Consider the following 14,359-nt stretch of genomic DNA (forward strand, 5'->3'; position numbering starts at 1 on the left):
TTTTCCACATCCTTCTTGTAGTGTGGGGCCCAAAACTGGACACAGTATTCCAGATGAGGCCTCACCAATGTCAAATAAAGGGGAATGATCACGTTCCTCGATCTGCTGGCAATGCCCCTACTTATACAGCCCAAAATGCCGTTAGCCTTCTTGGCAACAAGAGCACACTGTTGACTCATATCCAGTTTCTCGTCCACTGTGACCCCTAGGTCCTTTTCTGCAGAACTGCTACCCAGCCATTTGGTCCCTAGTCTGTAGCAGTGCATGGGATTCTTCCGTCCTAAGTGCAGGACTCTGCACTTGTCCTTGTTGAACCTCATCAGGTTTTTTTTGGCCCAATCCTCTAATTTTGTCTAGGTCCCTCTGTATCCGATCCCTACCCTCTAGTGTATCTACCACGCCTCCCAGTTTAGTGTCATCTGCAAACTTGCTGAGAGTGCAGTCCACACCATCCTCCAGATCATTAATAAAGATATTAAACAAAACCGGCCCCGGGACCGACCCTTGGGGCACTCCGCTTGAAACTGGCTGCCAACTAGACATGGAGCCATTGATCACTACCCGTTGAGCCCGACGATCTAGCCAGCTTTCTATCCACCTTACAGTCCATTCATCCAGCCCATATTTCTTTAACTTGGCGGCAAGAATACTGTGGGAGACCGTATCAAAAGCTTTGATAAAGTCAAGGAATAACACATCCACTGCTTTCCCCTCATCCACAGAGCCAGTTATCTCATCATAGAAGGCAATTAGGTTAGTCAGGCATGACTTGCCCTTGGTGAATCCATGCTGACTGTTCCTGATCACTTTCCTCTCCTCTAAGTGCTTCAGAATTGATTCCTTGAGGACCTGCTCCATGATTTTTCCAGGGACTGAGGTGAGGCTGACTGGCCTGTAGTTCCCCGGATCCTCCTTCTTCCCTTTTTTGAAGATGGGCACTACATTAGCCTTTTTCCAGTCAACCTGGATCTCCCCCGATAGCCATGAGTTTTCAAAAATAATGGCTAATAGCTCTGCAATCTCATCCGCCAACTCCTTTAGCACCCTCGGATGCAGCGCATCCGGCCCCATGGACTTGTGCACGTCCAGTTTTTCTAAATAGTCCCGAACCACTTCTTTCTCCACAGAGGGCTGGTCACCTTCTCCCCATACTGTGCTGCTCAGTGCAGTAGTCTGGGAGCTGACCTTGTTCGTGAAGACAGAGGCAAAAAAATCATTGAGTACATTAGCTTTTTCCACATCCTCGGTCACTAGGTTGCCTCCCTCATTCAGTAAGGGGCCCACACTTTCCTTGACTTTCTTCTTGTTGCTAACATACCTGAAGAAACCCTTCTTGTTACTCTTAACATCTCTTGCTAGCTGCAACTCCAAGTGTGATTTGGCCTTCCTGATTTCACTCCTGCATGCCTGAGCAATATTTTTATACTCCTCCCTGGTCATTTGTCCAATCTTCCACTTCTTGTAAGCTTCTTTTTTGCGTTTAAGATCAGCAAGGATTTCACTGTTTAGCCAAGCTGGTCGCCTGCCATATTTACTATTCTTTCTACACATCGGGATGGTTTGTTCCTGCAACCGCAATAAGGATTCTTTAAAGTACAGCCAGCTGTCCTGGACCCCTTTGCCCTTCATGTTATTCTCCCAGGGGATCCTGCCCATCTGTTCCCTGAGGGAGTCAAAGTCTGCTTTTCTGAAGTCCAGGGTCCGTATTCTACTGCTCTCCTTTCTTCCTTGTGCCAGGATCCTGAACTCGACCATCTCATGGTCACTGCCTCCCAGGTTCCCATCCACTTTTGCTTCCCCTACTAATTCTTCCCTGTTTGTGAGCAGCAGGTCAAGAAAAGCTCTGCCCCTAGTTGGTTCCTCCAGCACTTGCACCAGGAAATTGTCCCCTACACTTTCCAAAAACTTCCTTTCACACCCCTCAGAAGGCTAGAAAGCCATTCCGTCACCCACCGCCTCCATCGAGGTCCTGGAGTGTCCCCCAGTCCAGCTTCTACAGGAAGAAGGATAGAAACAAAGGATTTCAATGGTGTCACCCTTCGTCTTCCCATTCCTCGCCCAACCTAGTTGTTCTAGAGCCCAAGGAAGCCAAAAACTGGTGTTTTTGAGGATGCACGCAAGGACAGAGCCCCAGTCACTCCCCAGAATCCACCCCCCTGCTCTTTTCTCAACTTCCTGCACCCCTTCCAGTCAGCCTGGTCGCGGCTGACCTCAGACCGTTGGGTGCTTGACATAATATCTTCAGGCTTAACCCTGCAGTTCGTGGCCAACTCTCCCTCCCACTCCCCTACCCTGTCCCTCTTTAGGGACTCGTTTCATGAGCAACTCCTCTTTCAGGAAGTTGAGAGCCTCCTACACCTGGAGATCCCTCCAGACATGAGGGGGAAAGGGTTCTTGTCCCGCTATTTCCTAATCCCAAAGTAAAAGGGGCCTCAGACCCATTCTGGACCTGCACTGCCTCAACAAGTCTCTCAAGAAGTTAGTTTTGCATGGTCTCGCTGTCCTCCATTATTCCCTCCCTGGATCCGGGAGACTGGACTTGAGGGACGCATATTTCCATTTTCCCCGGGGCACAGGCGTGTCCTCTATTTTGGGTTGGGCCACTAACATTTTCAATTCGCTGCCCTTCAGTTTCTGGTCAGCCCCGAGAGTGTTTGCAAAGTGCGTAGCACCAGTGACCGCCTACCTGAGGCGCTGAAGGGTGCAAATGTATCCGTACCTCAACAACTGGCTAGTAAAAAGCCGGTTCTGGAATCAGATGCGGTGGCATCTCGATCTGGTTTGCTCCACCTGTTGCAACCTGAGGCGGCTGAAAAATGAGAAAAAAATCGACCTTAATGCCTGTACAACGTGTAGAGTTCATTGGAGTGGTCCTCTACTCTACTCAGGCCAGAATCTTCCTCCCCAAAGCTCAGTTCCAAGCCATGGCGGACCTGATCTCGTGCATACAAGCCCACCCTCTCACCACCGCTCACACGTGCCTATGATAGTTGGGCCACATGGCAGCCTGCATTTACATGGTCCGGCATGCACGGCTCCGCCTTGGGCTCCTACCGGCATGGCTGGCGTTGGTCTCGTCCCCAACAGACACAGCATGCACTGTGTGGTCAGTGTCCTGGACTACGTACTGGTGTCATTCACATGGTGGTGGAATCCTGCATCAGTGTTAGAGAGGGTTCCCTTCGCGGCTCCGTCGCCATCGGTGACCCTTGTCTCCGATGCCTCGGACCTGGCGTGGGGAGCCCACCTGGGAGATCTCAACATGGAAGGTCGTTGGTCAAGTCATCAATGTCAGGATGCTCAGAGCGGTTCGCGTGGCCTGTCAAGCCTTCCTACCTCACATAAAAAGCAAGGTGGTCCAGGTCCTGACGGGACAATACAGCGGCTATGTTTTGTATCAACAAGCAAGGCAAGGCCAGGTCGTCTGCTCTTTGCCAGGAAGGCCTCAGGCTCTGGAACTACTGTGTACAACATGGCATCCATCACGCAGCGGCACACCTCCCCGGGGCCAGGAACTGCTTTGGCAGATCGCCTCAGCAGGACCTTCTCGTCTCACCACAAATGGTCCCTCCATCCGGAATTGGCCAGCTTCATCTTCCAGAGGTGGGGAACTCCCCAGGTGGATCTGTTTCATTCAGGCAGAACAGGAAATGCCACGCTTTCTGCTCAATTCTGAGAATTGACAGAGGCTCCCTGTCAGACAGTTTTCTGCTCCTGTGGTCCTCCTCTGTTGTACGCCTTCCCTCCGGTGCCACTGATTCAGAGTTCTCATGAAAATCAAGCAGGACAGGGTGAAGGTGATCCTCATAGCGCCAGCTTAGGTTCGGCATGCTGCTGGACTTCCTGGTGGCTGCTCTGTTACAGCTGCCGCTCAGGCCAGACCTGCTGTCCCAAAACCACAGCAGTCTTCTGCGTCCGAATCTGGTGACACTGCACCTGGCGGGGTGGCTGCTGCATGGTTAAATGCGGAGGAGCAGGAGTGCTCGGTCTCTGTCCAGCAGGTCCTGTTGGGCAACAGAAAGCCCTCCAGCAGAGCAACCTATCTAGAAGCGGTTCGCTTGTTGGACCTTGGATAAAGTTATTTGGCCCGAGCAGGCTTTGCTGCGGTTGATCCTGGACTACTTTCTGCATCTCAAGCTCCAAGGCCTGTCCCTTTCATCTGTCAAGGTCCACTTGGCCGCTATTTTGGCCTTCCGTCCGCTGCTCAAGGGTAGGTCAGTTTTTGCCCAGGACATGACTGCCAAGTTCCTCAAGGGCCTCAAGCGCCTCTACTCGCATGTCAGGGACCCCATTCCACCATGGGACCTGAATCTTGGCTCACGGGACCCCCCTTCGAGCCTCTGGCTTTCTGCTCTCTCCTCCTGTCCTGGATGGTTGCATTCCTAGTTACGATAACATCCTCCCACCAGGTCTCCAAGATTAGGGCTCTTACCTTGGAGCCACCCTATACGGTCTTCTACAAAGACAAGGTCCAGCTGTGGCCACACCTGGCTTTCCTGCCCAAGGTGGTCTCGCAATTGCATACGGGCCAGGACTTTTACTTACCTGTCTTTTTTCCAAAGTCGCATAAGTCGGAAGAGGAGCGTAGATTGCATTCCTGAGATGTTAGGAGGGTGCTAGCCTTCTACATTGAAAGGACCAAGCCATTCCGCAAGTCGACACAATTGTTTGTCACGGTGGCCGACAGGATGAAAGGTCATCCAGTGTCCACTCAAATTTCTTCTTGTATCACTGCCTGTATTCACTGCTGTTCTGATCACCTCCAAAAATCGTAACCACCCATTCAACCAGGGCGCAAGCCTCCTCGGCAGTTTTCCTAGCCCAAGTGCCTATCCAGGACAGCTGTAGGGCATTCAGACGGTCGTCTGTCCACATGTTCACATCCCATGGGACAATGCTGGCTTCGGTTGAGCAGTACTGCAAGTCACTAGACTGTGAACTCCAAGCCCACCTCCGAGGATACTGCATGTGAGTCACCTAGAATGGAAGCGACATGAGCAAGCACTCGAAAAATAAAAAACGGTTACCTACCTTTTCGTAACTGTTGTTCTTTGAGATGTATTGCTCACGTCCATTCCATTATCTGCTCTCCTGACCCTCTGTCGGAGTTGCCAGCAAGAAGGAACTGAGAGGGCGTAGGGTTGGCAGCATCTAAAATACCAACACATGAGCACAGCACTTAAGAGGGCACTACAGCTGATCCTACAGATACTGCTAAGGCAAAAATCTCAGACTGTGCACATGAACGCACACATACCTAGAATGGAATGAACATGAGCAACACATCTCGAAGAACAACAGTTACGAAAAGGTAGGTAACCTTTTTTTTCCTAGTGTAGACCAGACCTTATATCCAGTAAGATTTCTCTACACTAAATGTTAATAGTTTTTCATAACTAGATTACATCCTTTAAAATGTCATAGAAATTAAAATAACACCATTTTAAAATCACTGTAGTTTACCAAGCAATTTGTAATAAATATTTGTATTACTACACATGATTAGAATGCCATATATCTCTATGATCCTGATTTTATTTTTCTTGGATTGGACCCTAATTTTGAGAAAAGCAAAACACTGTCTTCACTTATGTAATAATACATACTTAGAAACCTAAAGAACATTTAATACAAATATTTAATTGTCTTTCTGTTTAAATGGCTTAAAGTAGAATCACCAAATTCCTCAGTATTCCAGTTACTGATCTGTAACTTTCTTTATCAGGAGAGCAGAGATCCTCGGAAACTGCACTGGTTATTTGAGCTGTTGTTGGAGTCTCCTTTGAGTGGTGAAGGAGGTTCATTTGTAGATGCATGGTAAAATGTTACTTTCAAACTGCTTTAGAGTTGATGGGTAAAGCATGAACAAATGTAAGAGATGTGGATAAAGTTCACTCAGAGTATATTGTGATTGGCCACTGCAAGGTGGAAGGGCACAAGAGTCTAATCCTATACTTGCACATCCTACACAAGAATCTGTCTTAGTTATAGTTCCTTGTGCATGCCCCTCCCCCTCCTATCCTTAGTTCCCCATGGGTACAGTAGGGCCCCGAGGGGGAAAACATTGCTTAAAGCACATCACTATGATTAATTGGATTCAGTTAGGACAGCAATTCTCAAACTATGGAGTGCATCTCTTGAATGTGTCAAGGGAGGTGCTAGCTGTGTGCTGCTTTTTTTTTAAAGAGCTCTGGCTGTCAGCCCCTGGTGACTGGGGCTCATGCAGAAGGGCCGTGCACACCCGGGAGGCAATGATAAAGAGGTCAGCCCTGGAGCGGCGGCAGCAGCAGCACAGAAGGGTGGCAATGGGACGCTAAGTCTGCTATTAACAGTGATTATTGACAAATATCACTTTTCACATTTCCTCCCTTAATTCTGCACTGCTGCACCCTTCTAAGTCTGCTGTGAAAAGTGATATTTGTCAATAGCACTTTTCACATTGCCATCCTTACTTCTGTGCTGCTGTTGGCACGTAGCTGCCTTCACAGCTGGGCATTTGACCAGCAGCCGCTGCTCTCCACTCTGCCTTCAGAGTTGGGTGGCAATATATGTAGTGGGGGTGGGAAGGAGCATAAATGACTACAGACACAAAGAAGGGGGGGCCAATTTAAATAAGTCTGAGAACCATTACTATTGTGGAACTATGGTATTGACATAACAGCAGTATTGTAATAGTTACTCTCATTTTCTGATTGAAAAGCTTTTATACTCTTGTGTATCTGTAGTTCATGGATTTATGTAAATCATTAAAAACAAGACCTGGAAAAAATAAGTTGCAGTTGTCAATACAGTAAAGCTAACTAAAGCCTTCATGTTCCAATTTCTAGCCGACTCTACGTGTTGCAAGGTGGCCTTGCACAGCAAGAATGGAGAGTACCAGAGCTGTTGCACAAGTTACTAAAGTACTTGGAACCTAAACTCACCCAGGTTTACAAAAATGTCAGAGAAAGAATAGGAAGGTTAGTGTTCTCTTCTGAAGAACTTTCTTTGTTCTGTTCATATGCATTGAATACTCAAGTATTATTTATTTTCTTTGGATGGTGACAGTCTTCCTAGGTATGTGAATATATGTGTGTACTATGAGAATACAAATAAATAATATCTTCCAAAAAACAATATACCCATAAATTGCTATTTAAAAGGCACTTTTTGTAAACATAAGGTGATGTCTTGATTCTCATCTTGTTATTTCATGTGACCTCTCATTTTCACACTGGAAGAGCTCTAAAGCTCTAGAAACAAATGAACTGTACCCAACCCCTGCCAGACCAAATGGGTAAAATTTTCAAAACCACCTAGGCTCCTAAGTGAAAGTCTATTAAATTGTAACAAATAAAACCTATAACTAATGAATAATGGGTCTCAGATGTGCTAGAGTGGGTTTTTCTAGAAATATTTATAGTCATAGAATAATCTAGAATCATAGCAATGTAGGGCTGGAAGGTACCTTGAGAGGTCATCTAGTCAGCTCCACATGGTGAAACAGAACCAAATACACAGTCCTAGACTATACATGACAGGTATTTGACGAACCTGTCCTTAGAAACCTCCAATCACAGGGATTCCACATCTTCCCCTTGGAAGCTTATTCCAGTGCTTAACTGTCCTTATGATTAGAAAGTTTTCCCAATATCTACTTAAAACTCCCGTGCTGCAGATTATGGTGATTATTTCTTTTCCTGCCTTCAATGGAGATGGAGAACAATTGATCACCATCCTTTTTAGAACAGCCCTTAACATATTTGAAGATTGTTATCAGGTTTCCCCTCAGTCTGTTTCTCAAGACTAAACATGCCCAGTTTTTTTTAACCATTTATTATTGTATGATTCATTTTGTATGTCTACACAGTTTGCAACCTTCAGGAAAGAGTTATAAGTAAACAGCATATCTTTTCATGTACAGTATGCAAAATAGCATGTTTGTCAGAAATAAGAAAAATAATTCTACTACAGGATATCAAGTTACCGACACGTCAAATAAGATTCCAAATGCCATAGATAGACATTGTCAAAGATGACAAATGTGAATTCATTAAAAGTAGAAGCCATAGCATTTTCCCCCCCTTGATTTTTCTCTCTCTCTCTCTCTCTCATATTAAGTGAAAACAGTTCTTAAGCCCTCAATTCATAGTTTTCCTCATGTTCTCACTGAGGTTTAGATGTGTGTGTATATATAGTGAAGCAGCTCAGTGTACTGAGGTTATTTGTCTTGGTGCATTGTACTCTTATGGTGTAATGCCTTAAATTGAGGCAAAGATCTGAATCACAATGATATTGCATTCTGTTTCAGATAGCATTTGGTTTTATTTATTTTATGTGGTCTACAGGAAGAAATTTTAAATTTCAGAAAAGTATTAAATTTCAACTAGTAAAATGCAGCAAATAGCCACTGAACACATTTAACTGGCTTCTTTGTTATTTATTTTTAGTGTTTTGACCTACATATTCATGATAGATGTTTCCTTGCCAAATACTGCTCCAACAAAGTCTCCTCATGTCCATGAGTTCACTACACGAATACTTGAAAAACTCAAACCTCTTATGGAAGTGGATGAAGAAATTCAGAACCATGTTATGGAAGAGAATGGAGTTGGTGAACAAGATGAGCGAACTCAGGGCATTAAACTCTTGAAAACCAGTGAGTTACTGAATTTAACTTGTGGAAACAGACAATATGTTTGGCTGCGCAGAATTATGATTGAGTGCTGCAAGTGGCTTACTTACAATGTATCTTTGTTACATTTGCTTTATACTAAAGAGGTGTCTGCACCTCTTGTAGATTGGACTGTGTTAATGTATAACTTAGTCCAAATTACATGACAATATCTTGAATAATAATTATTCTAATGAAAACTCACGGGCTCTAACGTAAGAACACAGGGCCAAACTTACTGTTGATGCAACTTCACTGACCTCAGTGGAAATCTGGTGGGATATGCCAGTAGTGAATTTGGCCCATACATTTGTCATTTTGCTTGATGACCTTGTTATTCAATAAGTATTTCTGTCTTTTTATAAACAGTCCTGAAGTGGTTGATGGCAAGTGCAGGTCGGTCCTTCTCCACAGCTGTCACAGAACAACTCCAACTCTTACCTTTGTTTTTCAAGGTACCCATTTTAATTACTGAGCTTTTTAGTCACACTTGGTTTAAAAACAGGTTATAAAAATAAATGAATAAAAAGCAATGTTACAATTGATTTTTTTTAAATGTTTTTTAAAATAGAAAACTATGCATATATATGGATGGCCAAATTCTGCCCTAACATCCTCCTTTGCTTATGTGTGAAACTTATGAACCATTGGTCTAGCCTTTTTCTGATACATCCTCCCATTCTTGCACATAGAAATATATGACTGATCTTATGGAGGAATCCTGAGCTGTTTCAAAATGCTGAGAGAGTGGCAGAGAGATGCAGATATTTTTCAGGTGTATGCTCTTACAATGAACAGGCAGAACTTGGCCAGAGTTTCTGAATGCGGAGACATTATGGCGACACTTGGTAAAGGAAGTAGTGCAAAAAGAACAGGAGTACTTGTGGCACCTTAGAGACTAACAAATTTATTTGAGTATAAGCTTTCGTGGGCTACAGCCCACTTCATCGGATGCATAGACTGGAACATACAGCAAGAAGATATTTATACATACAGAGAACATGAAAAGGTGGAAGTAGCCATACCAACTGTAAGAGGCCAATCAATTGAGATGAGCTATCATCAGCAGGAGAAAAAAAACTTTTGAAGTGATAATCAAGATGACCCATAGAAGGTGTGAGGATACGTAACATGGGGAAATAGATTCAATTAGCGTAATGACCCACAGCATTCCCAGTCTCTGTTCAAACCTAAGTGAATTGTATCTAATTTGCATATTAATTCAAGTTCAGCAGTCTCTCTTTGGAGTCTGTTTTTGAAGTTTTTTTGTTGCAAAATTGCCACCTTCAAGTCTGTCACTGAGTGGTTAGAGAGGTTGAAGTGTTCTCCCACTGGTTTTTGAATGTTATGATTCCTGATGTCAGATTTGTGTCCATTTATTCTTTTGCGTAGAGACTGTCCGGTTTGGCCAATGTATATGGCAGAGGGGCATTGCTGGCACATGATGGCATATATCACGTTGGTAGATGTGCAGGTGAACGAGCCCCTGATGGCGTGGCTGATGTGATTAGGTCCTATGATGGTAGTGCAGTGTCCAGCAGACCACTATTCAGTTTCATACTTCAGAAACTCTTTATGCAGTACAGAGTGTAGTCACTTAAACTGTTTTTTTCTGCCGTTACTCCAAGACCATAGTGTTAGCAGGTGTGAGAATCTTACTTTTTCAAAGATGGAATTATTCTGTAGGTCTTGGTGGGCTCCTGTAGTCCTTCTACCATCCATAAGTTGAGACAGCTCATTTCACCACCACTGCATAGAATGGGACAGCTAGCTTTTCACAGCAGTTGGCCTTTCGGCCTAAAATGTGAAGTTGATGTAAGGAACCTTATTTTCTTAGCAGGCTTTCTCTAGATTATACTGTCCAGCCTGTCTGTAATTCTCTGTAGTGAGTAGCTCTTATCCTGAATCATAAGAATACAGATTTGCAAACTGATTGCTTTCTCAGTTAAGTGTGGCTTGGTTTATTAATTGTTCCCTTTTCCCTCTTTCTTCTGCACATCCCCAAATCAAACAGAATTTTCTGTCCTAACTGTGGAGACATAAGTCACTGTGAATAGACACAAGTACCTTTAGACTTGGAATATCACTATCATCACGTTTTTTTCTCTCCAGTGGTGGAAACAGCCCCTATAGTTATAAGATCAAATTCAATTCATAGAAAACAGTTTCTTCACAAAAAGCAACAAAGCGTTACTTTTTCACAACTGTTAAGGCTATGAAAAAGAACAGCAAATTTCATTCAATTTAGAATTCACAAGGAATTCATCATTAATTCCAGCATACTGAATGTAAATTAGACAAAGAGTCTTTTTAAAAAATCCTGTCAAATTTACATTATGATCAAAGGCTACTGTAGTTCTACGGCAATGGAAAAAATTTGAAACTTTGCTTAAGCAAACTTTTTGTTACTTTAATCCTTGGTTACAAATTTTGTCAGTTTGTACCTTTTTTTAAAACCACATACTCTCGCTCACATTTCATTTAATCAACTGGGAGTTCAGGATCCCTTGTGTTCTATATCGGCCCATCATAAGAACTTAGCAAGGCAGAATAGCATCCATTTCAGTTTACAGTACAGGTTACCTTTAAGGGAAGAGTCATTCTTACTTTAATAATATGTCAGATCAGCTAGTTATCTAAAAACAGCATATGTCCCCAAAACACGCAAAAGGGTTACTGATACAAAAATATATTGCTAATATTTCCAGTTTAACTTTTCTTCTAACTCAATGCTAGCCCTGGAGTTCTTCGAGTAGTGTCCCTATGGGTTCTCCACTGTAGATGTGTCTGCGTCCCTGCACTGCTGTTCAGAGAACTTTGGTAGCAGTGTCTATTGGGCCAGCACATGTGCTGCCTCACCTCGTACTGTGCCACAAGGCTAGCCAGAGCTCAGGGTCTAACAGTCCTCCTTTCCTTCTCAACTGCCCTGGCTAGAGACAGAGCTTTAGCTGTCCATTTGTGGATCATTAACTCTTTTACAATTGATAACTTTTAGCTTCCTTTGAAGCCTCTTTTGTTTCTTTTCCTCCATCTACTGTTTATTTGGCCATTGCCTAAAAGAAGAAGAAGAAAAGACTTTGTTCTTTTGTCAACCCCCGTTGTCAGGGACCCCCCTGGATAAGGCTATGCCGAGCTCTCTGGGCTTAAAGAAGTGCCGCACTTACAGTGAGGCAGTCCCGGTTGCGGACAAGCACTCCCAGTGCATCTGTTGCCTCAGTGAGGGCCATATCCAACAAAAGCGTTCCCTCTGCCAGCAGCTCTGGCAGAGGTCCCACAAGGACAGAGAGCTTTGCCCAAAAATTATCTTTATGGAGGCAACTCTCTGACCCCTACCTTCCGGCAGGCGTGATTCTTCCCCTTAACCTTTGACTTTGAAAGATAATGGGGCAAAGAAACAGACTGGGGACTCCTCTCACAAGTCAAAAAAGAGAGTGGGACGTCCCCTCAGTGAGCCTAGGAATAGCTGAAAGCATTCGCCATATCGCTCAGTATCCTTGGCACCACCGGCACCAATACCACAATCGGGCACCCATGCCTCATGGTGACCATCATTATCCAGTACTGCTGACAGGCCCATGAACCGTTTGGGCACAGGCACCGAATCTTCGATACCGACAAGGGCAAACATCCTAGGAAGATGCTCCTGGTACGCAAGTCAACATTGGTACCACCAGCGACAACAACCCACACAGCACCAGGGAGACAGGTACAAATGAGGTCTCCATCTATACCGACATCAGGACGATAGGTTCCAGCAGAATTTCCCCAGGTCAGTGACCTGGGAATGATACAGACACCCAATTCTATGCCCCTCTGTACCAATGTCACAAGGCTGAGCCTTTGCTGAGCATGGGGCATATCCCCACAATCATGCCATGTCCCTCCACTGTCAAGTGAGGGGTTGGATAATTAGCCTGAGGAAGTTTCACAGTACTCCTCGCAAGCTCCATACGAGACCCACTATCAACAGGATCCAGGAATGTACCCACAGATGACACTACCACCATCTTGGTACGGCCACCAATGGGCACCTCCACCAGGCCCCATGCCACCAAAATGGCCATACTGGGCTCTTTGGGAAGCACAACTGCCTGCCTCATGAGCTTCAAGCATTGCCCAACAATCCTCCAGGCACGCTCCTTCGGCCACAGCTTCGAGGGCCTCAGAGCCTCGGGAAACACAGGAACGAGAAGGGGACACAGAGGAGAAGGTAACGCCTACAGCCATGTCCTCCTCTTTCCCAGACGAAGCGGTCATGCCTTCACCACTGTACATGGCAGACAACTTCCATCTGTTCCTGGAGCTGGCAAAAAGAGTAGCGGATACCCCCCACATACCACTGGAGGAGGTCAAAGACACCATCAGCTCATCAGTATCTTCCACTCTTCATCCTCCTTGAAGAGCGCCCTCCCAATCAATGAAGCCATTTTAGACCTGGCTAAAACTGTGTGGCAAACCCTGGCATCGGTAGCCCCGACTTGCAAAAGTGCGGACAAGAAATATGTCCTCACAAAGGAATCAGAGTTCTTTTTCTCCCACCTGCCACCCAATTCCATCATGATGGATGCCGTAATCTCTTGTGGCCGACAACATAATTCCAGGGCAATACCTTATGACAGGGACTGGAAGCTCCTCGATCTCTTTGGCAGGAAGGCGTATTCTTCTTCGAGTGCTTGCTCATGTCAATTTCATTCTAGGTGTGTGCGCGCCTACGTGCACAGTTGTTGGAGACTTTTGTCTTAGCGGTATCTGTAGAATTGGCTGTGGCGCCCTCTGGAGTGCCGTGCTCATGCATCGGTATATCAGGCGCCACCAGCCCTACGCCCTCTCAGTTCCTTCTTACCGCCCGTGGTGGTTGGTCAGAGCGCCTCTCTCCCTTGCCTCACAAATGGTCAGCAATTTCTTTACCTTTCCGACTTTGTGGGTTACAGCTGTAAATAGTTTTGTTTACTGTAGTTAGTTAGTAAGTAGCTGTTATGTACTATAGTTAGGAAGTCAAGGTCCCAGTAGGGACCTTGCCCAGGCGGGGCATGCCCTAGTCGCTGGGTTTTAAGCCCTGCGCTGACTGTAATAGGCCTATGCCTGTTAGTGACTCACATGGCAGCTGTCTGAAGTGCCTCGGGGAATCCCACGTAAAAGAAAAGTGTCGTATCTGTAAGAACTTTCATCCCAGGACACACAAAGAGCGTGACATTCGTTTGAGGGTCCTCCTCATGGAGGCTCCTCTCTTCCCAGCCTTGGAGCCACCCCAGTCAGATGAAACTCTCAGTACTTCGGCCTTGGTGCGTAGTGCACCCCCCCACACACACACACCAGGCTCTACCCGGCACCGCTTCCCTTCATCGGTGCCCAAAAAGAAGTCTAAAAAAGCAGGACCTGGCACCAAGCAAGAAGGACCAAGGGGCATTGGGTAAAGGGCCGTGTTCGGGCCGCCTGCCCATACCAGAGCCATGGGGACCTCATATCGCCCCCCCCCAAGAGATCCGCCACCAACTCTGGGGAGCACTAGGGGACCCAGACTTATGGCGGAGTCAACATCCTCCCAGTGCCCAGGTAGCAAAGGACTCTCCCAACACAGCCAGCACCAGAGGGGGCGATGGACCTGGCAAAGGCTCCCTTCGAGGGCAAGCCAGCCAGGAGAGCCTCCCGGAAGGCGAGTGAAGACCGCTGTTCTCCAGAGCCGCCCACTTTCAAGAGGGCTGAAAA

At 45.7% G+C, this 14,359-nt stretch overlaps 1 protein-coding gene across 1 annotated transcript in view; it reads left to right on the plus strand.

Annotated features, from left to right (window-relative positions):
• Positions 1-14,359, plus strand: part of PSME4 (proteasome activator subunit 4) — a 207,189-nt gene that overhangs the window by 153,617 nt on the left and 39,213 nt on the right. The window contains exons 36-39 of the mRNA XM_026652532.2: positions 5,726-5,817; positions 6,828-6,959; positions 8,430-8,638; positions 9,023-9,108. Of these exons, the coding sequence (XP_026508317.1) occupies positions 5,726-5,817; positions 6,828-6,959; positions 8,430-8,638; positions 9,023-9,108 (519 nt within the window). The remainder of the gene's footprint in view (positions 1-5,725; positions 5,818-6,827; positions 6,960-8,429; positions 8,639-9,022; positions 9,109-14,359) is intronic.

Source organism: Terrapene carolina, unplaced genomic scaffold, assembly GCF_002925995.2.
Source record: "Terrapene carolina triunguis isolate 2854851 unplaced genomic scaffold, T_m_triunguis-2.0 Scaffold120, whole genome shotgun sequence".
Taxonomy (NCBI): domain Eukaryota; kingdom Metazoa; phylum Chordata; order Testudines; family Emydidae; genus Terrapene; species Terrapene triunguis.